Source organism: Aquarana catesbeiana, linkage group LG03, assembly GCF_042186555.1.
Source record: "Aquarana catesbeiana isolate 2022-GZ linkage group LG03, ASM4218655v1, whole genome shotgun sequence".
Taxonomy (NCBI): Eukaryota; Metazoa; Chordata; class Amphibia; order Anura; family Ranidae; genus Aquarana; species Aquarana catesbeiana.
Genome location: NC_133326.1, coordinates 183,920,524 through 183,946,951, shown reverse-complemented (window position 1 = coordinate 183,946,951; position 26,428 = coordinate 183,920,524). Strand labels below are relative to the sequence as shown.

The 26,428-nt window shown below is 43.7% G+C and overlaps 2 protein-coding genes across 3 annotated transcripts in view; one reads left to right on the top strand and one right to left on the bottom strand.

Annotated features, from left to right (window-relative positions):
* Nucleotides 1–381: 381 nt before the first annotated feature.
* Nucleotides 382–10,403, bottom strand: TMEM60 (transmembrane protein 60). Its single transcript, XM_073619590.1, has 2 exons — nucleotides 10,238–10,403; nucleotides 382–1,079 (listed from the first exon to the last, which is right to left on the bottom strand). The coding sequence occupies exon 2, from the start codon at nucleotides 1,029–1,031 to the stop codon at nucleotides 624–626; it is 408 nt and encodes a 135-aa protein (XP_073475691.1). The 5' UTR covers nucleotides 1,032–1,079; nucleotides 10,238–10,403; the 3' UTR covers nucleotides 382–623.
* Nucleotides 10,404–10,726: 323 nt separating this feature from the next.
* Nucleotides 10,727–26,428, top strand: part of PHTF2 (putative homeodomain transcription factor 2) — a 250,240-nt gene continuing 234,538 nt past the window's right edge. For both annotated transcript variants that reach the window (XM_073619589.1, XM_073619588.1), the window contains exon 1: nucleotides 10,727–10,929. The gene's annotated coding sequence lies outside the window, so the exon portion shown is untranslated. The remainder of the gene's footprint in view (nucleotides 10,930–26,428) is intronic.

Sequence of the window (26,428 nt, the reverse complement as noted above, 5' to 3'; positions counted from 1 at the left end):
TCGTCCTGTTTACCATTATCATTGAAAGTGAAAGTAAAAGAAAACCCCAAATTTTGGGTTGTCCCCAAAAAGTAATAGGAAGGGAAATCTTCCAATGGAGACACTAGTTCTGGTGACCTGGGGGTCCCCAAGAAATTCCCTTAATATGCAGGGATTTCCTCTCACTTCCTGTTTGGCTATGGGACAGGAAGTGAAGGGAAATCTCCCCAATATGACACAGATGGCGAAAAAAAAAAATATGACAGGGGTTATAACCCTCCCTTACTCTATCCTAAATAAAGAAAAAAAAGAAGGAAGAAGTTTTGCCTAGAGTAGGTAGGTATTACACTTACATATTACTTAGCATGAGAAAAAAATAATTATACAATGAAATCTCTAAGCTTTACACCATATATTTCCATTTATTTACATATAATACAGCTCAAGTAAAATCATGCAGCCTTCTAACAAAACAAAGCAGAACACCAATGTTTGTAGACAGCACTGAGGTGCCTACATGGCAGTCCATGGGATGGAGAGGTGCTTGGTTTTGTATCCAATAACTCTATCAAAGATAATAACCAAGGAATACATGCATGACATCTCCTCATCTCTGCAGTACCCAGCACTGCCCATCCTGGGTGTTACTGATCTCGTCTGACACAAAATACATTTATTCCCAGTTCAATCAGTCCTCCGATCAGTAGGATCCATAACGGAATAAACACAAAGCATAAATACATGCTGGTGAATTGCTCCAGCATGGCACAGAGAGCAAGGCAAAATGCCAACTTCAGTAGCATGGCTGTGAGATACCAGGACTTTTTCTTCATGTTTTGAGCCCCGTTCCTGGGATCGTATCCGGATTTACATCGTCCAGCCATTTTTACAATCAGCATCACAAGTAGAATGGTGTCAAATATCCAGATGGGGATGAAGATAATAAACCAGTTCCATGGGGCCTTTTCATCCAGTTTTAGCACCACCATGATGAGGAAAAGCAAACTAAACAGCCAGGTGAGGAGCACTCTCTGCGCCAAGGACATTCTCATTTAAACTGATTTTAGGGGGTTTCCGAGCCAAGATGAAGAGCTATATCCCTGGAATAGAGCAGAGACAGGGCATAATGACATCATTATTACAAAATACATTAGCCAATATTTCCAAAAATCCAGGTAACAATTGAAAGGCATAGGCTCTTCACAGGCCTCAAGGAAAAAGACATGTAAACATCTGTTAATTGCAGTGTTGCAGACCAGTGTTAATTTTGAGGTCAAATTTCGATTTAGTTTTAGTTGTATTTAGTCATCTGAATTGTTTTAGTCTTATTTTAGTCAATTAAAATCTCCAGTACATTTTAGTCGACTAAAATCCAATGGGTTTAGTTAAATTGTAATGCATTAATAAAGCATTTCTCTAGAATTTCCAAATTCATTATATACCCCTGGAGTAAAAATCTAACAACATCCTATTATTTCTGGTATTAAGGTTTAAACTAGTGGTGCAACAAAATGAAAATTCTGAACCAAAATATAATAAATAATATAATTGTATTACATTAGACTTTATAATTATTCATTTTTGAAGCACTTTTGCATTAAAAAAAAAAAAAATTGCAAGAAAAGCTCAAGAAAAATGCATCCCTTTAAAAATTCTATGTATGTCTTCACACTGCTCCACTGCACTCCGTCATGTACCACCCCATTGAAATGCATTGAAAACGTGGCAAAAACACACTCATGTTGCGTTTTTGAGTCACATGACCTATGAAAATCGCGGCAAAATTGCAGTTAAATCGTGGCAAGATTGTGCACGCTCCGATGGCCATTATCGGCGGATAACCCTATTTTCGTGTGATCATTTTCGGTGGTCGATCTATGGCTTCATCCCTAATTTGAACATGCACTGCAGACACAGATTTAGCAGTTGTGATATATAACATCTTTATAAATAAAACCAAGTTTCATAAACAAACAAAAACAAACAAAAAAAACCCCAAAAAAACCCTTTAAACTCTATTGGCTGTAATGCCATTGTACATATTACCTGAATATATTACCAACATTAAGGATGGGTTCACACTGCATCATGGAGCGTACAGGACCGTTACAGGTCCGATTTCAGGCTGGAATTTTAGGCTGAATTTGGACCAGTGGACTCACGTGGCTCCTGTGCGATTCGCACCGGAGAAGTGTGATCCAGCTCCATAGAGAGCCGGTCACAATCTCCTGACATGCTAATTGGATGCGCAGAAATCCGCACCAAATTTGCACCCAGCCTAAATATTAAGAAAATAAGAAAAAGCCTTTTTCTTGTTTTTTCTTTCAGCAGCTTAATATATGCCCCCTACTTATGCTTAAGTGGTAATACATTATAAAGGGTAAGCAAAAAGGATCAAATGAATAGTCTTTCAAGCTTAAGCAGCGCTAAACATTTCAAATACAATAAATCTAATGATAGTATGTGAATCCAGGTGAGGAAAAATTCAGAATATCTGTGTGACAGTTCATATAAAGGACATCAGCTGTAAGGATGTTCGACCATCACCACACCAAGTGATTTTGCTCCCTTTAAGAGTTGTACTCACCAAATTCCCAATAAACAATCCCCTTTGCAATCACTGCTAAAGGGACATCAGCCCGCAACTCCAAATCTGATCAACCAAAAGGATATCAAACGTTCTGGTCCTATGATTCGCCAAGACCAAGCAAGCCAAAATCCTTTCATACAGCTTGGGCACAGGGAAGGAAAAGAATCCTCATAGTGTAAAACTTTTATTCAAAAGAAAACCCCCTTCCCTTATGCCAATGCACTTAGAAATATAATGTCAAAAAAGATGTGCAGTATAAATATTGCACTGTGTATTAATTTCTGATATTCTCACACCTCTTGTGGAGATATGATTGTCCGTGCTGGTTCCCGGGAGGAGATCGGAGCCAGTGACAGATGCAGCAAGCCATATGGTCATGCCTAGACGCGTTTCGTCACTCCGTCTTTGTCAATAGGCGTGGCCCTACTTTATAGCCTACCAGTATTGGTGCAAAGGTGATTGTTTATTGGGAATTCGGTGAATGCAACTCCTAAAGGGAGCAGAATCACTTGGTGTGGTGATGGTCGAACGTCCATACAGCTGCCCGCCATATAGTAAAATGACGGCGGAGCGGCTCTCTTCTGGGCTGACATCTCACCGCGGCGATTGCGCTGTGTCCCTGGGACACAGAGCGACCCCGATCTCGGTAAAGAGCCGTGACTGCGGCTCTTTACCCATGTGATCGGCTGAGTCCAATCACAGCTGATCCCATGTAAACAAGGAAGAGCTGTTTATCGGCTCTCCCCGCCTCACACTTAAAGTGTAAGAGGAGAGGAGAACTGACCAGTGGCATATCCTCACAGGGGAGACATGTATAGGTAATCAGGGCACTGATCATCAGCCCCAACAGTGCCCATCTGTGATGCCAACATGTACCCATCAGTGACACCAGGTGGTGCCCAACAGTGAGGCCAATTTGTGCCCATCAGTGAGGCCTTTCAGTGCCACCTATCATTGCCCATAAGTGCCCATCAATGCCACCTATCAGTGCCTCCTCATCAGTACCACCCCATCAATGCCGCCTAGTCCGCACACATCAGTGAAGATGAAACATTACTTATTTACAACGTTTTCTGATAGAAACTAAGAAAAACTTTATTTTTTTCCAGCAAAAAATTAAAAACCCAGTGGCGATTAAATACCACCAAAAGAAAGCTCTATTTGTGGAAAGAAAATGATAAAAAAAAAAAAAAAAAATTGGGTACAGCATTGCATGACTGTGCAACAGTACAGTACTGAAAGCTGAAAACTGGCCTGGGCAGGAAGCAACCTGTATTGAGGTGGTTAATGTGCTATTATTATAGGCTGGGGATGGAATTGTGTTGCCGATTTAGAAAAGGCCAGTAGAGGGCACCAAAGAGAGTGTGAATGAGTGTAATGTGTGGAACTGCATAGGAAAGAGAAAGGATTGATGGGAGCCTGCATCTCTCAGCCAATACAGCTTGCTGATAGAGTCAGGGGATTGGGGCTTTAAAGACAGGCGGAGCTCCGAGGAAAGTGGAAGTTCTGGTGGGTAAACGTACCTCCCTCACATTTTCGTTCTCTTTTTGTTAGTTGACGAAAATTGGAATTCATTTTCGTCATAGTTTTCCTCAATTGACTTCATTCAAATTTTATTTTCGTCACTGAAAACATGCAGCTGACGAAATCTACGATAAAAATATTTTCGGCGACAAAATTAACACTGTTGCAGACTATAAACACTAAATGTTTTACTTAATGCAGAGGCATTGACCCATGTAGGACACGCAACATTAGAGGTTCTTTTTTTTTTTTTTAACCACTTGCATCGGCACATTGAAGAGGAATATCGTTGTTATGACAGCAGCTAGCGGCCATAACCCCGGTATCCTCTTCTTCAGTGGGCGGTCCCCTTTCAGATAAAAGTGGTCTCTGTGGCGGATTCGCTGTGAGATCACTTTTATCAGCGGCGGGAGATCGGATCCTGTCCCCCTCTGTGGTATGGATCTGAGCGATGGGAAGATGACCCCCACCGTCAAAACGTCACTTCCACCCATAGCTCTTAAAGCAACATTTTTTTTTTTCAAACAACATTTTTTTTTTAATCTTATTGCATTTTAGTGTAAATATGAGATCTGAGGTCTTTTTGACCCCACATCTCATATTAAAGAGGTCCTGTCCTGCTTTTTTTCTATTACATGGGATGTTTACATTCCTTGTAATAGGAATAAAAGGGACACATTTTTTTTTTAAAAAGAACGGTGTAAAAATAAAAAATAAACGGTAAAAAAAAAGTTTTAAACGCGCCCTGTCTCGCCAAGCTCACGTGCAGAAGCGAGCGCATACGTGAGTAGCGCCCGCACATGAAAACTGTGTTCAAACCACACGTGTGCGGTATCACCACGATCGTTACAGTGAGAGCAATAATTTTAGACCTAGCCCTCTTCTGTAACTCAAAATATGCAACCTGTTAAACGTTGCATATAGAGATTTTTAGGGGTAAAAGTTTGTTGCCATTCCGCGAGCGGGCGCAACTTTAAAGTGTGACATGTTGGGTATCAATTTACTCAGTGTAACATCATCTTCCGCAATATAAAAAAAAAAAAAAAAAAATTGGGCTAACTTTACTGTTGTCCTATTTTTTAATTAAAAAAAAAAAAAAATATTTTCCAAAAAAAAAGTGCGCTTGCAAGACCGCTGCACAAATACGGTGTGACAAAAAGTATTGCAACGACCACCATTTTATTTTATTATATTATTTTAACTTGTAAACAACAAGTTTGAAAAATAGGCTTGGTCCTTAAATGGTTAACAAAGCAAATAAACCATAGCACACTGGTGCCGACTAGTACTCCAGCATTTCTCTCCTTCCTCAGTTTTTCTCACTCAGTCACTTAATGTGACCTCAATGCTGATGGAGAGGTAAAAACAAGGACATCCTCAGGCACACGATGTCCTCCTTATCAACCTATGACATCATTGGTTGTTATAATGCCAGCAGGTGGCCCGCACAATGCTCAAGGTTGTAATGTACAATTAAAACCTGTGGCTTTGTGTAACAAAACAAGCAGGCTTAATCCACCTGTCGGAAATTTTTAGGCCTTTTGCTAAGGCACCCCTGAAGAACCCAGAAGGTACCCTGGTTGAAAAAGGCAGATCATTTTTGCAATTTTTCCATAGTTTTTTCATTTTATCCCTACAGCTTCCAGAGCTTGTAAAAGACCCCCCAAACCATACATTTTCTGAAAGCATAGGACCAGTAGAATAAAAAGAAGGGGCTACTGCAGGGACATTCAATTCCTATCGCCTGACGCCCAGGACATGCAGTACTGAGTAAGAATTTTTTTTCAGCCCTGCTGCGGGCAAGCAGTAGTGTTTAGAGCCAACAAAACAGCAGGGTTTAGAGCCAACAGTCGGCTCTCTCGTAAAAGCAATCTGAGTGGCTAACTAGCCGCTGGATCGCTTTTACAAACAGCAGGAGGGTCCATCCCACTCTCCCACCGCCTTTCTGTGGGCCATCCCGCCCCACTGGCCTCTATGATATAGGAAACAGGAAATGATGAGCATACATTACTTCCGGTTTACACGGAAGCAAACGGCGCCATTTTTAAAAATGGAAACCATTTACTCACACCCATCTTAGTGTGATCAAATGCTTTTAAAAGGGCAGAGGAGGGATCTGGGGTCTTATTGACGCCAGATCTCTCCATAAAGAGTATCTGTCACTGCCTATTGCTGTCACAAGGGATATTTACATTCCTTATGACAGCAGTATTTTTTTTTAAAGCGACAATGTAAAAATAAATAAATAACACCCCTGTGCTTTTGTGCAAAGGCGAACGCACATATTGGTGATCGCCCCACACATGTGAGGTATCACTGCGAGCGTCAGATCACCTGTGTAAATCTAAAGTGGTAACCTGTAAAGGTTTTTGAATCGTCGCCTATGGATAGTAAAATTTTTTCTTGCCGTTGCATGGGCGTGCGCAATTCTAAAGCTTGACATGTTTGGCATCTACTTACTCAGTGTAACATCATCTTTTACAAAAAAATAATGGGTTATGCATTGTGTTTTTTGCAGTATAATTCAAAAGAGTAATTTTTCCCCAAAAAATTTAGTTTGAAAAACTGTTGCACAAATACCATGTGATATAGGAAATTGCAAAACTCACCAATTTATTCTCTAGGGCCTCCACTTAAAAAAAAAAAAATACAATGTTTGGGGGTTTTATTAAAAAAATTACAATTTTAAGGTCACCATAAAGTCCCTTTTGTTTTTATAAGCCCCAGACATTTCTAAAAGCCCCTCTGTCTAATAAAAAAAAAATCATCCCTTCAGATTTTCCATCCTGGGAATTTTTTTTTTTATCAGGATAAAATAGATTGGGACCCAGATTTAGTCCCTTGGACAAGTAGTTTTAAAAAACACAAAAAAAAAAAAAAAAAACCACACAGCACACCGCTGCACTGATATTTTGGTCCCCATTATAATTGTGCTAGTATTTATCAAAATAATATTTTAGCTAAAACTACACTAAAATCGTTATTAGTGGACACAAACACAGCAAAACTTACAAAATGCCTACTAAATCTAAAAGCCAAAACTGTTTTGAATTAATAAAGAACAAATTTTTGCACATTTTAAATTGCGCCTTTTTGCAAAATGGTAAAAATTAAAAAAAAAAAAAAAAACGAAGTTACGCAAAACTGTAAATAAGCAACTTACTCTAAAAATCTGGAGGCTGCTCCTCTGACAGGGGGGGTCTGTGCTGATTGATTATTATTATATTAATATTATTGTATCATATTATTACCCCCCCCCCCCTGAGGATGCCCACACTGGACCACTAGGGATGTCACCACAAGGTATGCCACCCTAGCCCACCAGGGATGCCAATCAGTGCCCACAATGGGCATCACTGATTGGCAGGCATTATTGTTTGGCACTGATTGGCATCCAGCAGTACCATACATAACAGTACATCAGTGCCACCTATCAGTGCCCATCCATGCCGCCTATCAGTGCCCATCCGTGCCGCCTATCCGTGCCCATCAATACCACCTCATCAGTGCCACCTCATCGGTGCCGCCTTATCAGTGACTTCAGTGCAACCCCATCAGTGCCCATCAGTGAAGGAGAAAACGTACTTATTTACAAAGTTTTGTAACTGAAACAAAAAAAAATTTTTTTTTTTTCAAAATTTTCGGTCTTTTTTTATTTGTTTAGCAGAAAATAAAAATCCCAGGAGGTGATCAAATACCATCAAAAGAAAGCTCTATTTGTGGGAACAAAATGATAAAAATTTAGTTTGGGTAAAGTGTAGCATGACCGCGCAATTGTCAAAGTGCGACTGAAAGCTGAAAATTGGTCTGGGCAGGAAGGTGTATAAGTGCCCGGTATTGAAGTGGTTCAAGTACATGACCTGTGGAATAAAAAAAAAAAAAGGTGCTACTGATTTTTTAGGCCCCACAATAATTGCACAAATGTTTATCAAATCCCTATTTTTGCTAAAAATACACTAAAATCATTATTAGTGGTCAAGAACATACTTTACAAAATTCCTGATCAATTTTTACTATGGCCTCCTTCACAAGGAATGTACTAAAGTCTGCGCCCATGTGAGGCTGTGTTTACCCACACAAGGATGCACAGGTGTCACATGCATTCCCATGCGGGCAATCCTATTGATGTCCATTTGGACACAGCAGCTGCATGGAAACACCTGCTGCTCCCATTCTGATATCCGTGATGTCAAACTGGTAGCAGTGTCTGGGTCCGTGCAGCTGCTGTATCCCAACTGACAACAGTGTGATTGACTGCATGGGCGTACGCTTTAGTATGCCCCATGCGAATGAGGCCTATGTTTTTTTTTTTTATCTTATATTTATTTTTTATCATTTTTTACAGCCCTGTTGGGGGGGCTTTAGTGAGACATCAGGAGTCTAAACAGACCCCTAATGTCTCTCTCAAACACAGGAGCGATCGGTACTGATTGCTCACTGTGTGCATTCAGGAAAGAAAGGGGCTGGATACTAACATTTATAGGTAAAGTTGATCCAAGGAATATCCATCTGCCTCTGGTGGATCAGGAAGAAGTTTTTTTTCCCTGCTGGAGCAAATTGGATCACGCTTTGCAGGGGTTTTTCGCCTTCCTCTGAATCAACTGTGAGTATAGGATTGTATCTTTTTTGGGGGGGATTTATTCTCTTTTATTGGTTGAACTAGATGGAATAGGTGTCCTTTTTTCAACCTGACCAACTATGATGTGTTACCAGCCCCTGTGCTCTCCATCCTGACACCGATCTCTTGCCATATACCCCAGCATCAGCTGAAGCCAGCAGGAGGGGAGCTAAAAGGGGGATCGGACAAAAAGGTTGGGGGGCATTTTAGAGGACAGCAGAGCGGTGGGAAGCACAGGAGAGCAGAGTGAAGACTAGCGGGGGGGGGGGGGGGGGGGAGGGGGTCACAGTTTAGGCGAATAGCTACAATAAGCCGCTGATCACAGCTCTACTTTTGTTCAGCAGAATCTGCAGAACAGTTTTGCTATACAGTTGTGGTCACTGAAGTGATCCTGAGCTTTTATCAGAACGCCACGGACGTATGTCCTTTACACCTAGATAGCTGAGGTCAGTACGAGGTACGTTCATGGCAGCAAAAGGGTTAAACAGTACATTTCTACAGCCCTCTACACCGAAGAATCAAATTTCTTCATGTGTACACTTCCTGTGTACTAATACCACATTTTAGCGTGTGGTCAGCTGGCAGGAGTGAGCCGCGGTGGCGGTTAGTAGTAGCCGCGATGGTGTGTGTGTTTTAGCACACATCACACTGTTTACTTTTTTTAAACTTTAGTTGAAGCGCACAAAATGACACGTCATTCATTTCTCCATACAGCAGCATGGTGTGATGACACGCGGTGCCTACCCGTGTACTGCGGTAATATGTTACATGTCTGTATCTTAGCACAGATCACCGTAGCTCCGGGCTGCATTGCAGTCCTAACTGCAAACATAGGAAAGACATGAGTGGTGTCCATCCTAGAAATGAAGGGGAGTCTGTATACCTCCAATGACAGCAGTGTGAAGAGAAGGGTAGTATGAGGGGTGCACAGATCAGGCACAGAGGTTGGTGAACACTTCCAGCAGGCCTAACAAGGCTTTGATCTTTGCTGGGACTGTATACACTCCTCAGGTGTGCTCTGTACTGAAGCTGCACTGTCTGGGAGATGATGTGCTCTGTTCTAGTCTCTCTTGTACATCAATCAGTCCTATATCATATACACAGTGATTCATACCTCCCAACTTTTTGAGGTGGGAATGAAGGACACCTATCAGCAAAAGTATGCAGGCATAGGACACACCCCTGGCCACGCCCCCTTAAAGGAGAATTGTACAAAAAAAAAAAAAAAAAAACAAGATTGGTTAAACCCACAAGTGCTTTTTTGAATTATTATTATATATTTTACCACTACTATTAATTTATATTGGCTTTTGGAATTTACAAATGCAGCAATTAAGAAATCTGATGAAAGGTTTAGCACTGGGAAACACTTTTTGATAGATAAAAAGTGCAAGTTATATACATCTATATAGATCAGACCAAAATGAGGGACAGAGGGACATTGCTCCAAATCAGGGACAGTTGGGAGCTATGGTGATGTCATCATGTCATACAACCATCCAATCACACAGAGAGTGTCTCCTCACCGGTAAACATCACAGCGTGTCATTCCCTATAGATCAGGAACCCAGATCACCCTGCTGTCCATCACAAGCGATCGCCAACCATCACTTCCTGCTCTCCGCTCAATCACAAGCCAATCACCGGCCGGGAGACTGACGACTGATCTAACGCACATTAATGACGTAGAACCCTCGGCGCACTTGACGTATTTCCACGGTCATGTTAAGTAAGGGAAACTAGTTTGTGTTCCGGAAAATAGTCGACATTATTAGTCATGTCAAGAAAAAAAATCGACAGCTTTAGCATTTACTAGACTCCTGAAGCTGTGTGATGTGACAACGTCTTTATAAAGAAAGTTGTGTCTATTTCCATGTAGCGTTCGTTGCCCTCACCCAAGATGGCACCAGGTGATTTCGTTCTGTAGAGACGTACACGGCTGCCATGTTTGTTTTGGCCAAAGAAAAAAAGCGTTCTGCCTTCCAGCTGCAGTTCCCCTGACAACCGTCAGATGGGTCCGCCCCCTGTGACGCGGTTTCCGTTGCTAGGGGGCGGGGCCTAAGCCTGTGCCTGTGGCGCTGGTGGCCTGGCTCGTGTCCCAGGAGCTGTAAGGTGCGCGCATCGGGGGCGCGCAGACGCGGCACTCATGTTCCGGTGAAATTCAAACGGTTCCGTTGTGTGCTTGCGGCGGGAGGCGGAGGAGACTCCGGGACAGCGGGTGAGTAGAGGAGGACGGGGTAGTCACTCGCTTTCCGTGTGTATGTGTTGTGGGACACAGGCAGACTGGTCTGTAACGGTGTATTATATCAGGGGGGTATAACCTTATATGGAATATAGAACGCCGGCTCCAGCTGTGTCCGTGTTATGTCATGACAGGTCCTCTAACAGCCGTTATGTGGTCACTCTCCCCATCCGTGGTACCTATGTGGTACATGCCAAGCTGCCAGACACCTCTGCCGGGTGAGCATCTATACAACAAAGGACCGGTCTACTCACAGTGGGGGGGGCCTGACTACGACCTCTCTGTACAATGACACTTCCATTGTGACACCGATCTGTCTATTCATGGACATCCCGGCTCCTCGGTGTCACCTATAACTGGATGGAGCCCAGAAGTGAGTAAACTCTGAGGTCACACATTGGGGTTTATTTACTAAAACTGGAGAGTGCAAAATCTGCTGCAGCTGTGCATGGTAGCCAATCAGCTTCTAACTTCAGCTTGTTCAATTCAACTTTGACAATAAAACCTGGAAGCTGATTGGTTACCATGCACAGCTGCACCAGATTTTGCACGCTCCAGTTTTAGTAAATCAACTCCTCTGTGCTTTCCAGGTAAGTTTATAACAAATCCTAATGTAGACGTGCGTCTTCCATACCGCTGAAGTCTGATCTGCATTTGGATTGCACTTCGTAGGCTACAAACAGTGAGGAAGCAAAGTTTGCATGTTCTCCCTGTGCCTGCGTGGGTTTCCTCCGGGTACTCCGGTTTCCTCCCACACTCCATAGACATGCTGGTAGGTTAATTGGATCCTGTCTAAATTGTCCCTAGTATATGAATGTGAGTTAGGGACCTTAGATTGTAAGCTCCTTGAGGGTAGGGACTGATGTGAATGTACAATGTTTATGTAAAGCGCTGCGTAAATTGACGGCGCTATATAAGTACCTGAAATAATAATGTGATGGCCCCATTTGTGGTGACAAACACACCGCAACCATGTGCATTGCAGTGGCAGGGTGTTTGCGGTACTTCGTCATTTGCCAGAGTGTGTAGCATTCAGCGAGCTTGTCGTCTTTCGATTGCTACATGTGGGGTGGACTTTCCTGCAGGATCACAACTGCAGCATGTAAACACCCCCATCTACTGCCTATTGCAACTTAAAGCGGAGTTCCACTCAAAGTGGAAGCTCCGCTTGTTCACAACCCCCCCCCCCACCACCACCACATTTGGCACTTTTCAGGGGGAGCGGATACTTGTCAAAACCAGGTATCTGCTCCCACTTCCGCGTAAGATCGCCGTATTCTTGTGCTGCAATCTACGAAACGTCTGTCCCCCGCTGCCTTCTGGGCAACACAGGTTCCAGAAGACAGCAGGGACCATTCAGAAAGCGCAGCGCGACTCATGCATGCTCAGTAGGAAACAGCTGAGAAGCTGCAAGGCTTCACCTCCTGTTTCCCTTAGTAAGGATGACTGCACCCAGAGCTGATGGATGGGTTGGCTTCGGGTGTCCTTATATTAAGTCATTTTTTTTTCACCCAGTCTGGAACTCCTCTTTAAGAGAAGGTGGGTTGCAAAAATGCAGCTCAGTCACGCAGTTTTGCTGCCCCCTCCAGCTGCATATCTAAATTAAGTCGTACCTCTAGGTTCAGGGAATATTCACATCAGCTCCAGCCAATGACATCACCAGTGCATGCACAGTGTGCTCTCTTACTGAGTGCGCTGCAATTGTGGCAAGTGCTGTGCTGTGATAGGGACTCCCATGTGCACCACGGCCTGACCATTCAAATGGCTGGAGAGTGTGAACCTGGAAGGAAGACCAGGTGAAGATGCAAGCTCCAGGAGCGGTGACAGATCCGCACCGGAAGGCCCTGTTTGAAAGAAGTGTGCCCTATTGTTCTAGTATGTGGTGCAGATTATGACACAAACCTGCAGAGCAGCCCATAAAAAAATAATTGCGTTTACTACTACTTTCAGTAAGTTGAGCTGTATGGGCTGCAGGTGAAGTGGCAGTTCCCTCTAGAATAGCTCTAGGAACATTACAGTAGTAATAAATCCTCTTAGCACATTGAGCACAATAACATAAACATCCTCCAGTAAACCATTGGTTACAATTCTTAGTTCCAGCTTTTGATGCTGCTGGCTTTTGCCCACTCAGTGCTGCTTCACTGAACTTCCTGTCTTCACACCGTCTACAGCAGCTGTCGGCGTCTGTCAGATTTGTGTACTCTATGGCTGACACCTTTGTTTACATGAGCGGTTACATGTGACTAGAGTCACCAACTGACCCTGGACACAGACGATGTGTGTCCTGAGTCAGCATTTCTGAAGAATTTTGACCTCATACATACCATCCGCAGCTAATCGGCCAGTTTGTATGCAGCCATAGCACACAGTATTTCAGCGTCCATAGACATTCAGCCTATTCTGAACACCGCAAACTGTCCACATTCATGTGGCTGTGTGAATGTAAGTTAAAAGTTGCACTCCAAATATGCATATTTTTGCATAGTTGCATTGGTGTACCTTGGACCAACGTAAGTACATATGATTATGTACACGGTGAGCTCTGTGGAAGCTGGAAAGCACTGTATTGGGCACCATTACTCCAGTTATCCACGCTTTCTTCTGAATCCTGTGCCAAGTGCCTGCCCTGCTGGAACTGGTATGAAATATGAGTACTTCCATGGGTCCACGCTCAATGTAACGAAGTAATGTAATCTCCATACCTGGAATTCAGCTTCAGCAGTGGACAGTGCAATCTCCAGCCATTCTGTTGGCTTGGAAAAGGTATAAGGGAAGAGCAGGGTATTGCCCTGCAATCCTAGGATATGGTGCTGTGTGTTTCTATTGATGCACACAGTGTAGGGAGACATAACTCTAGTGAAGTCCCTGCATGCAAGGGTGGCTTCATAGAATGCGGCTAGGGAAAGGAGCCTCCCTGAAACAGGAAGTATGGATCAGCAGTCATGGCACACAAAAACAGGAGCATAGGCAAGGAGTAAAAGGAGAAAAAAAAGCTGCATACTCAGTAAGTGATTAAATCAGCTGATGAAAGTGCTTAAAACTAAGGGTTTAATTATGACTTTTAGAGCTGAATTGCAGCTATACTTCATACCTGATGGGCTGCTGGGGAAGTTGACAATCACTGTAGTAGTAGGTATTACTACAGTGATGACTGATCTTCTGAGTTTTGTGCTAAGCTTTGCCCTTCTGCACACTGACCACAGGGGGTCACCCCTTCAGCACTGCCACCATTGATAGAACACATTTTCTTTTCAGTGAATATAAGGCATGCTCTGATTAGAAAAGGTGGTGATTTGACTTCACTGCCCCTCCTCTCTATCTTGTCCAACCAGAAAACACCTTGTATTTGAATGAAAGAAAAAATCTCTCTCATTCACAATTCCTCACATGCGCAGTGTGCTCTCCCGCATAGATAAATCTGTACGTGCGCAGTGAGCGCTCCCTTGTCCATAAATCCACACATACGCTGTCGCCTCTTCCTCAGTCTCAAATCTGCGCATTGACAGTGTGCTGCTCCTCGTCTGAAAATTCACACACATGGTGCTCTCTCCCTGTCTTAGCAGAGTTGAGCTCAGTGCTGCTGTGACAAGTTTAGGGAGAATGCACGGCGTATTTGCAGAAGCAGTGTTTGGCCTACAAATATGTTGTTTAAAGAAAACTAAAAAAATAAATAAAAGAAAACTAATTTTCTCTCCTGGACTGCAATGCAAATTTAAAGCAGAGCTCCAGGTTTCAGTGAACTTTATAGTTCATTTGGACCTAGCTGGCTCAAACAAACAGTTCACTAACAGTTAGCCTCAGCTACATACAGTATACAGCTCTCTGTTCTGGCAGTGGGATGGGGATTTTCCATCTTGCTCCTGGAACAGGAGTGCTGCTCAACCATTCTCAAGTTTTATATTCTTTGAGGAATGTAAACCTTCATCTGATTGCCAGAGAGACAATTGGATAATGTCACAATCTCTGCTTCAGCCAGTAACAGTAAAGTTTATATTCATTCATACATACATACATTCATTCATTCATTCAGCTGACCAGTGTTCAGCCCGACTTGATTTTGTTCCAGGAGTGAGAAGGGAAGTTCCTGTCTCACCACCAGAGCACAGCAGCTGAATCTGTTAGGGAAGTAAATAGTTGGTTTGGACCATTGGTCCAAGCCAACTATTTCAACTTTAAAAAGTATTAAAACAGGACTACGCTCACGACCCAAGAAACCATAAAGGGATAGAGCAGCTTGCTATATGTTCCAGTAAATAACATAAACTTAAACTAACTTCTTAAAGGCAGTGCTAAATCCCAAATATATTAGTAAATGATGAATAATGAAATCCCACCCAAAGTGAAATTAAATAATAAATTCCTGGTAAATCTTAACACATAATAGAGCTGCACGATTAATCGTGGAGAATCGTTATTGCGATTCTCCGCCTGCCACGATTGCAACTCCGGATTTGAACGATTCTACGATTCTGACCATTCAAAGCGCGCGCCTGTTTCGGAGTGGAGGGGAAGCCGTCGGAGCCAGCGTGAAACGTCTGACGTCACCTGTGTGCACCCGAGCGTGTGATGTCAGCCGGAAACATGGCGGAAAGCAGGAGCGGGCCGTACAGCCCCCTGAGTGGCTCGCTTGGAGCCCTGACTGGCACCTCCCGGATCCCCCGGATGGGGGTCTCTCTGCTTGGGGTGCTCTGCCTGCTGTGCCAAGTGTGTCCCTCCAGGGCCACAATACACTCGGTGGGGACAGAGTACAGCAAGATCCAGCAGCAGGTGAGGTGACACCTGACAGGGGGAGGGGGGACACATGACAGAGGAATAGACAGGGAGGGGGGACTCCTGAGAGAGAGAGAGAGCAAGGGGGACACCTAAAATAGAGGGGTAGGGGGTTCCTGGGGTTGGGGGCACCTGACGGGGGGGGGGGGGGGGAAATCACTAGAGAGAGAGCGAAAAAGGGGGACACCTGAGATAAGTAGGGGGACATCTGAGATAAGTAGGGGCACCTGAAAGGAGGATAGGGGGATACTTGAGAGGGAAAAATTACATCGCGAGAATCATGATCTTTTTATTCTAAGTAAAAAAATTGTGATTCTCATTTTGGCCAGAATCGTACAGCTCTAACACATAAGCAACCTATGCAGTATAATAACTTTCACAGAAGTGCACCACAAATACCAAGAAATCATATCGATAAACAATACAATTCTTGAGCAATAATTAAACCGCGCATAACTAATGACGTGCTTTTAGTATGGTGCTTGTACAAATACAATACTCTGGCAAATATCAAGCGCCAATCAATGTGATGAAAGGAGCAAATCCAAAAATGTGAAAAAAGTCCAAATATGTGAAATCTGGTGACAAGATAAGAAAAAAAAGTCCTCCTCTCCTGTGAAGATGCTGATCCAATGTAAACTTATACCCGCAAGACACATATATCATACTTGCCTCCACTGTGCAGCTCATTTTGCACAGTGTGGCCCCCAAACCTCGTCTTCTGGGGGCTCTCGCGGCTCCTCCCCACATCAGATAACCCCCTAGGAGAAGCGCTCTCCCGAAGGGGTTACCTAGCAGGCACGCTCCCCAGTCCAGCATTCGGCGGCCATAGCCGCCGAATGTAGCACTCGGCCCTGCCCCCCGCGTCATTGGATTTGATTGACAGCAGCGGGAACCAATGGCTGCGCTGCTATCAATCTATCCAATCAAGAGCCGAGAACCCGGGAGGAGAGACAGCACGTCCCCACTGGGTCAAGTTCCAGGGCTCAGGTAAGTAAAAGGGGGGGGCTGGGGGGCCGGTCACTGCTAGGTGTTTATCCACCTTAATGCATAGGATGCATTAAGGTGAAAAAACACGAAGGTTTACAATCCCTTTTAAGGTTATAAACCATACAAATATAAAACAGTACAATACTGTATAGAGAAGTATCGATACATGACAACATGTTTGACCTACAACGTTGGTCGTTAACCCCTTCCCGACCGACGCACGCCGATGTACATCGGCAGAATGGCACGGCTGGGCAAATGGACTTACAGGCACGTCCATTTGAATTCCCCGCCGTGCCATTGCGCGCCGGCCGGGAGCTCCATGAGTCGGGTCACGGGTCCCGGGGATACCCGCGATCGCCCCATGGAGAGGACGAATGGGGAGATGCTGATGTAAACAGCATCTCCCCGTTCTGCCTAGTGACAAGTGTCACTAATCACAGCTCCCTGTCATCGGGAGCAGTGATCAGAGTAATGACACTGCTAGCCCATCCCCCTACAGTTAGTAATCACTCCCCTAGGACACACTTGACCCCTCCCCGCCCCCTAGTGGTTAACCCCTTCACTGCCAGTGTCATTTACACAGTAATCGGTGCATTTTTAATCGCACTGATCGCTGTATAAATGACAATGGTCCCAAAAATGTGTCAAATGTCCGCCATAACGTCGCAGTCACAATAAAAACCGCTGATTGCCGCCATTACTAGTAAAAAAAAAAAAAATTATTTACAAAAATGCCATAAAACTATCCCCAATTTTGTAAACGTTATAACTTTTGTGCAAACCAATCAATAAACGCTTATTGCGATTTTTTTTTTTTTTTTTTTTTTTTTTTTTTTTTTTTTTTTTACCAAAAATATGTAGAAGAATACGGTCGGCCTAAACTGAGGAAAAAAAATGTTTTTTTATATATTTTTGGGGGATATTTATTATAGCAAAATGTAATTAATAATGCGTTTTTTTTCAAAATTGTCGCTCTTATTTTGTTTATAGCGCAAAAAATAAAAATCGCAGAGGCGATCAAATACCACCAAAAGAAAGCTCTATTTGTGAGGAAAAAAAAGGACATCAATTTTGTTTGGGAGACATGTCGCATGACTGTGCAATTGTCAGTTAAAGCGACGCAGTGCCGAATCGCAAAAAACGCTCTGGTCAGGAAGGGGGTAAAATCTTCCGGGGCTGAAGCGGTTAAGAAACCGGGATAATGCTAATTTTGGGCTATGATTATAGTTCTGAAGAACAGAAGATACATCCTCCAAAGATGAACTGCATGACCGGTAGCACACCCATCCAGGACGAGGGGTTATCTCAGCCATGGATCGATCATCATAGCTGGTCATTATGTTTGAATACACAGCCCACAAATGGGGAGTGACTCCAATAGTGGTCAACCTATGGTGCTAGATCACTCCCCCATCTATCAAAAGGTTTAATAAGTAGGAAAGGGATAAAAGAGCAAGGGGAAAGAGAAAGCGAGCACCTCCTGGGGTACTAAGAGGTTAGCCTCAGATCTGACTAGGTTAACCCCGTTAGGTATGTGATCAAGGAGTCCCAGATTTTTTTTAAATCAGGAAAGCTTGTCCTGCAGGATGGCAGAAAGGCGTTTGTCTTTAAGAGGTCAAAAGATGGCACCAGGGATTTACAGGATCTTGCGATTGTTATTCTGGCTGCTGTAAAAATGGAAGAATTTAGGTGTTGGGTGGGTCTCGGGACTCCGCCCAACCCAACAGGGTGTCCAAGGAGTCCCTGTTGCAGGGACATTAGGATCCAGAATCTGCAAGCTTTTGGACACATCCACCATACATGATTCGCTGTTCCCTCTTGGCCGCATCCTCAAAAACACAGGGGGGAGGCTCCTGGCGCCCCAATTGGGCAATTCTAGCTGGGACCATGTACCATCGCATTAGTACTTTGTACTTGGCCTCTATTAGGGAGGTGTTTATAATTGATTTTGCATCCCCTTGTGCCAGTCTATGCCACTGTGCAGGGCCCAAGACTTCCCTCTATATCCTGTTTCCATTTTTCCATATAGGGAAGTTTGTCATCTGTAGAGGTCAGAATGCTGTAATCCTTAGATATATACTCTGAACAGAAGTCAATGCGTTTACATAAGTATTCCATTGGGGTTGTTTGTGGATAATTCAGAAACCTTTTTCAGTGAAGAGCTTAAGTGGGCTATCGATAGTATTCTGCTGGTGGTAAAGCTAGTTGTTCCTTAAAGTGGATGTAAACCCAAAAAAAACACTTTTTCTTATCTGTTAAAGCAGAGGATGTCATTTCATCTGTCTTGCCACGAAGAGTTAATCCAGCAGCACAGTGGTGTAGTGGGTAGCACTTTCGCCTAGCAGTAAGAAGGGTCGCTGGTTCGAATCCCAACCCGACACTACCTGCCTGGATGTTCTCCCTGTGCCTGCATGGGTTTCCTCCGGGTACTCCGATTTCCTCCCACACTCCAAAGACATGCTGGTAGGTTAATTGGATCCTGTCTAAATTGTCCCTAGTATGTATGAATGTGAGTTAGGGACCTTAGATTGTAAGCTCCTTGAGGGTAGGGACTGATGTGAATGTACAATGTATATGTAAAGCGCTGCGTAAATTGACGGCACCTGAAATAAATAAAAAAGCTCTGAGCAATACTCTTATCTATCTTCAGTAAGATAAAAACAGACACACAGAGAAATAGGTGTCTGTTTCTTCCTCCTTGCTGTGAGTGACAGGCGATTTCCTTATCTCATGCAGGTGTGTGAGAGGCATTCTGTGTACTTCACATCCCCCCTTCTTTCTTCTCCAGCTCTCCCTAGGATTGGCTCCTTCACACCTCAGCATGATTGGGCATGCTGAAGTCATGTTGTGACTTTCCTGGGTTTTGACTGGATGTTAGTGATCATGGGGCATAATTCACGAGACCAGCAGAAGTTCAGTGTAAGAAATATTGATGCCTGGCCAAGGGGAGTGTAGAGGTGGGCAGGGAGTCTGACATCACAACTCCACCCACGAGCCCTGGACCACAGACCTGCCCACAGAATCCAGAGTATTGCAAGGCTCCAAACAGCTAAAGGGGAGATATTTGACAGGTAAGGATACATGCAGGAGGCATGTATATCTATCTTTATAGATCAGCACTATGGTAGTAATTTAGAAATGATGAGTGGGTTTACATCCACTTTAAGGGTTTCCAGAGATGGGACTCCTCTGTGGTTGTAAAAATCGGCAATATGCAAAAGCCTCTTATTTGTCCTATGTGAATACAGCCTCAGGCTGGGTTCACATATTTGCGGCTGCGGTTTGCAGTCCAGTTTCTAGTGCGTTTCTGTTTACAGATTTCAGGTGCAAATTTTTCCCTGAATTTGCACCTGAACCGGACCCAAATACACAGAGGACCCTTTTCGAAACCGCACCGCAGCCGCTCTGCACGTGTTAACTGGCTCCATTAAAAGCCAGTCACCTTCACATGTTATGCGACTTTTAGATGCGGTTAATAACACATCCAATTCACATACAGTGGGGACGGAAAGTATTCAGACCCCCTTAAATTTTTCACTCTTTGTTATATTACAGCCATTTGCTAAATTCATTTAAGTTCATTTTTTTCCTTATTAATGTTCACAACACCCCATATTGACAGAAAAACACAGAATTGTTGACATTTTTGCAGATTTATTAAAAAACTGAAATATCACATGGTCCTAAGTATTCAGACCCTTTGCTGTGACACTCATATATTTAAGGTAGAGGTCGACCGATATATCGGCCGATATTTGGTGTTTTCTACTTAATCGGCCGATTGTGCTGATAAAAAAGGCCGATATCAGCGGACTTGCAAGTGGCTTCTGTAATAGAAGTCAATACAAGTTGCCTGAAATCTTCTGTGAAGCACTTCTCTCCTCCTCTGGGCAGCCTGCCAAATCTGATAAAAAGAACCTGAAGTGATACAATGTTTACACTTATGAATGAACTGAGCTCCCCTGTGTAGAAGCTCTGTTTAACCATTTAAAGACTAAATCTGTTCTAACATTTGTTGCTTAGAAGTAAAAATCCTGTATTTTCTGCTAGAAAATCACTTAGAACCCCCAAACATTATATATATATATATATATATATATATATATATATATATATATATATATATATATATATATATATTTATAATTTTTTAGCAGAGACCCTAGGGAATAAAATAGCGGTTGTTGCAATATTTTATGTCACACGGTATTTGCGCAGCGGTCTTTCAAACGCAATATTTTTTGAAAAAATACACTAATTTTAAAAAAAAAACTAAGCAGTAAAGTTAGCCCATTTTTTTTCATCCAAAAGTTTTGATTACCTGTTTTTGTGTATTTAATATTTAAGATAGTATTTTTTTTTTTTTTTTATCTAAATTCTACATACAAGTGAACTGATTGGAGGTTTGTTTTATTTAATAAATGTTTAAATGTAAAAAATTTTCTGTATCACTTAAGGTTGCTTCCACACTGGAGCGGGCATGCGTTGACAGTAGAACGCTGCTAGTTTTAGCGGCGCTTTACCGTCATTTTATCGGCGCTATTCGGCTGCTAGCCAGGCGCTTATAACCCAGCTAGCAGCCGAGGAAGGGGTTAAATGCGCCCCTGAAGCACCGCTGCCAAAACGCTTTGCAGGCGCTTCGGCAGCGGTGCGCATTCATTTCAATGGGCAGGAGTGGTGGTGGAGCGGTATACACCGCTCCAAAGATGCTGCTTGCAGGACTTTTTTTTTTAACATTCTGCCAGTGCATTGCCTCAGTGTGAAAGTACTTGGGATATCCCACTGAGACTGCAGGGGAGCCGTTTTACAGGTGCTATTTTTAGCCCAAAAGCACCTGAAAAATGCCCCAGTGTGAAAGGGGTCTAACTGTTAGATTTTAAGAGATGAAGGGGGAAAAAAAAAAAAATCGGCCCAAAAAAATCGGCATCACATATTGGCCATCGGCCACCGCGATTTCTAAATATGGGCATCGGCCAGAGAAAAACCCATATCGGTCGACCTCTAATTTAAGGTGCTGTCCATTTCTTCTGATCATCCTTGAGATAGTTCTACAACTTCATTTGAGTCCAGCTGTGTTTGATTATACTGATTGGACTTGATTAGGAAAGCCACACACCTGTCTATATAAGACCTTACAGCTCATAGTGCATGTCAGAGCAAATGAGAATCATGAGGCCAAAGAAACTGCCTGAAGAGCTCAGACAGAATTGTGGCAAGGCACAGATCTGGCCAAGGTTACAAAAAAAAATAGCTGCACTTAAGGTTCCTAAGAGCACAGTGGCCTCCATAATCCTTAAATGGAAGACGTTTGGGATGACCAGAACCCTTCCTAGAGCTGGCCATCCGGTCAAACTGAGCTATCAGGGGAGAAGAGCCTTGGTGAGAGAGGTAAAGAAGAACCCAAAGATCACACTGGCTGAGCTCCAGAGATGCAGTCGGGAGATGGGAGAAAGTTGTAGAAAGTCAATCATCACTGCAGCCCTCCACCAGTCGGGGCTTTATGGCAGTGGCCCGACGGAAGCCTCTCCTCAGTGCAAGACACATGAAAGCCTGCATGAGAAACACCTGAAGGACTCCAAGATGGTGAGAAATAAGATTCTCTGTTCTGATGAGACCAAGATAGAACTTTTTGGCCTTAATTCTAAGTGGTATGTGTGGAGAAAACCAGGCACTGCTCATCACCTGTCCAATACAGTCCCAACAGTGAAGCATGGTGGTGGCAGCATCATGCTGTGGGGGTGCTTTTCAGCTGCAGGGACATGACGACTGGTTGCAATCAAGGGAAAAATGAATGCGGCCAAGTACAGGGATATCCTGGATGAAAACCTTCTCCAGAGTGCTCAGGACCTCAGACTGGGCCGAAGGTTTACCTACCAACAAGACAATGACCCTAAGCAGGGCTGGACTGGGACAAAAATGTGGCCCTGGACTTTATCCAGACCGGCCCAGGGCACAGTGCACATCGGGGCAACAGAACACAACACATTCAGGGAACATCAGGGCACATTCAGGGAACATCAGGGCACATTCAGGGAACATGGGGTACATCAAGGCACATCAGGCACATTCAGGGTACATTCGGGGCACATGGGGTACATTAGGGCACATGGGGTACATCAGGGCACAGCGTTTACTTGTTGTTTTCTTCACATGCAGAGTAGCGCAGGAAGCCTCTGTAGTAAGTTCTCTCTTGTCACGCTGCTGCTGCGGCCCCTCCGCCTCCTCTCTTGTCCATCCCAGATGATGTCACAAGCAAATGACGAGAAGAGAGGAGGAGGAGGGGCCGCCGGGGAGAGCAGCAGCAGCCTGACATGAGAGAGAACTTACTACAGAGGCTGCCTGTGCAACTCTGCATGCATCTCGATCTACCCGTCAGGCGCCAGCTGTCGGTGATTGACGGGTAAATCGTAGACACAGTAGGCAGCCGCTGAAACCAGCCCACTGAGCCATTCGGCCCACCGGGAAATGGCCAGTCCATCCCTGACCCCAAGCACACAGCTAAAATAACGAAGGAGTGGCTTCACAACAACTCTGTGACTGTTCTTGAATGGCCCAGCCAGAGCCCTGACTTAAACCCAATTAAGCATTTCTGGAGAGACCTAAAAATGGCTGTTTACCATCCAACCTGACAGAACTGGAGAGGATCTGCAAGGAGGAATGGCAGAGGATCCCCAAATCCAGGTGTGAAAAACTTGTTGCATCTTTCCCAAAAAGACTCAAGGCTGTATTAGATCAAAAGGGTGCTTCTACTAAATACTGAGCAAAGGGTCTGAATACTTAGGACCATGTGATATTTCAGTTTTTCTTTTTTAATAAATCTGCAAAAATGTCAACAATTCTGTGTTTTTCTGTCAATGTGGGGTGCTGTGTGTACATTAATGAGGAAAAAAATTAAATTAAATGATTTTAGCAAATGACTGCAATATAACAAAGAGCGAAAAATTTAAGGGGGTCTGAATACTTTCCGTCCCCACTGTAATTGTGAACCGAGCCTTAGGGCTTGTTCATGCTATGTACATTGTGACCAAGGAACATAGAAAAAAAATGTTTAATTGTGTGTTACCGTATATACTCGAGTATAAGTCGTTCCGAGTATAAGTCGAGGCCCTAATTTACCACAAAAAAAATGGGAAAAACTTATTGACCCGAGTATAAGACGAGGGTGAGAAATGCACAGCTACTGTAAGTGGAAAAGAGGGTCAACAATGCCCATTTGCATGCCTCACTGTGCCCATTTGCAGCCATAGGTCCCCTGAACTTCAAACTCGGTAGTTAAGGGTTCCTAGATGCCCCCTAGTTGCAGCCAAAATTTGGGGTCTCTGACCCCAAAGGGTCCCGAAATGACATTGCTGCAGGTAGACACAGTTGACTGAATTTGGGGCCCCGTATCTCAGGGCCACTTAGTGCTAGGAACCCCAAATTTGGTGTGCAAACCCAGTGGAACTAGCACCATAAAATTTCCAAAGCTGGGGTTTCTAGCACTAAGTGGCCCCGAGATACAGGGCCTCAAAAATCAGTTCAGAAAATATCAAGCACTTTTCTGCAGCAGAGAATGACATTTTCCGAACCGGTTCCACTTTGCACACCAAATTTGGGGTTCCTAGCTCTAAGTGGCCCTGAGATATGGGGCCCCAAAGTCGGTTCAGAAAATGTCAAGCACTTTTCTGCAGCAGAGAATGACATTTTCTGAACCGATTTTGGGGCCCCGTAGCTAGGAACTTCAGCTTTGGATATGTTGTGGTACCAGTTCCACTGGGTGTGCACACCAAATTTGGGGTTCCTAGCACCAAGTGGCCCTGAGATACGGGGCCCCAAAGTCGGTTCGGAAAATGAAATTTTTTGCTGCAGAAAAGTGCTTGACTCGAGTATAAGTCGAGGGGGGCACATTCAGCACAAAAAAATGTGCTGAAAAATTCGACTTATACTCGAGTATATACGGTATTTGGTCTCATCCTGTTAAACAAAGCATTTTGCAATTATGTGAAAGTAGCTCTAAAATCAAATTATTATTATTTATTTTTTTTATCTTGAGCCTACATTCACACTGCTGCGGGTTATAAATTGTGTGAGTTCAGCTGAACTCGCGTGATTTCAACCTGGCAATGCAATCTGACTTCAGGGGCAATTTGACAGACATCTGTGTGGGTTCCTGCAAAGCTGTCTATACAAATCGCCCCCCGAATTTGCCAACAGTAGTACAGGAACTACTTTTGGGAATCTGTGCAGCTCCACAAAGTCGGCACAGCACTGATTCAGATGGTGCCATTGCCTGCAATAGCCGTTGATTTGACATGCTAAATCGCACCAATGGGAACATAGGCTAAGGCATTTTGTGCATTATGGTTAAACACACTATGGTTTAAAGAAAAAAACAAAAAAAAACTGCCCATCCCCCCCCCCCCCATCCTCAAGCACTTACCTGGCTCCATGTCATTGCTTCAGTGATGGCTCCAGCACTCCTCCCCTCACTTCCTGCTCTCACAGGAGAAACTGAGCCATAGGTTTCTAGTGCCGTCAGTCAAACTTCTTTCAGGAGGGGGTTTGTGGCTTACCGGCACTGTGTGTGTGTGTCTAATAGATGCTCACAGTGCAGCTCAAGATGCAGTAAGAGCCTCCACATACACGGGTGCCTCCTTGGCACTTGGATTGCTACAGAATGCACCTGAAGGAGAGAGGAGCCAACAGGCATGGACTGCCAGGAGTGTAAGTAATTAATTTTTCTGTGCAGTGTTGCACAGAACAGTTGGGCATAACCTTCTTCCCTTTTTTTTTTTTTCTTGCCATTAGTATAACTTTAAATTGTACGTTCACCTTAACCACTTAAGCTCCGGAAGATTTACCCCCCTTCCTGACCAGGCCATTCATTGCTTTTTGGCACTGCGTTATTTTGACTGACAATTGCACTGGCATGCAACGCTGTCCCCAATCCAAATCCATATCTCCTAAATGGTACGTACCAGCGATCCTCCTTCCCTCCTTTTTCAAATTCTGCCCCTGCTCAGATTACACATGCAGCAGTGGGTGGCCTGTCCACAAAAATCTCTGACCCCTCGATCCCCAGGATGGAATAGATGATACAATTATGTGCCCCCTGATGGCTGTTCAAACCGCGTTCATTTGCAGTGTGCTCTTCTTTTTCTGTAGCTGCAGTGCCAGCTCCCCATCAGAGCATGGAGATTAGTAATTTTAGTCGTATTAAACCTTCAGCATAACATTGCTATTTAAATATGTTTGTTTTTTTTCTCGTGTGTGTGTGTGTGTGTGTGTGTGTGTGTGTGTGTGTGTAATATATTAGGCCTCATGCCCACTGGACATTAAAATAACCTTATAAAAACACCAATAGCTTTGCAGTGAGTTTTTCAATGTTTTTGCAATAGCGTTTATAAGCGCTTGACGTTTTTGATCTATTGAAAAAAAAACACTGGTGAGCCACGTTTATCGGCATTTATCAGCGTTTTTTTGATGTTGGAGCATTTTTACAGCTGAAAAACTCCTCTGAAAACCCACTAGTTTTGTTTTTTTTTTTTTTTTTTTTAAAGCCATAAAATGCCCCAGCCAAAAATTGCTAACAGCCTATGTGTGCATGGACAAAGGATAACATGATGGGGAGTTTATTGACTGTAGAAAAAAACGTCTGAAGCTAAAAACAGCTGCTGTAAAAATGTCCAGTGTGCATGAGGCCTTATCCACTTGCCGACTAGCTGATGGTCTA

What these genes read in the sequence shown, in the direction of transcription:
- TMEM60 (XM_073619590.1), bottom strand. Translation starts at nt 1,031, where the DNA reads ATGAGAATGTCCTTGGCGCAGAGAGTGCTCCTCACCTGGCTGTTTAGT.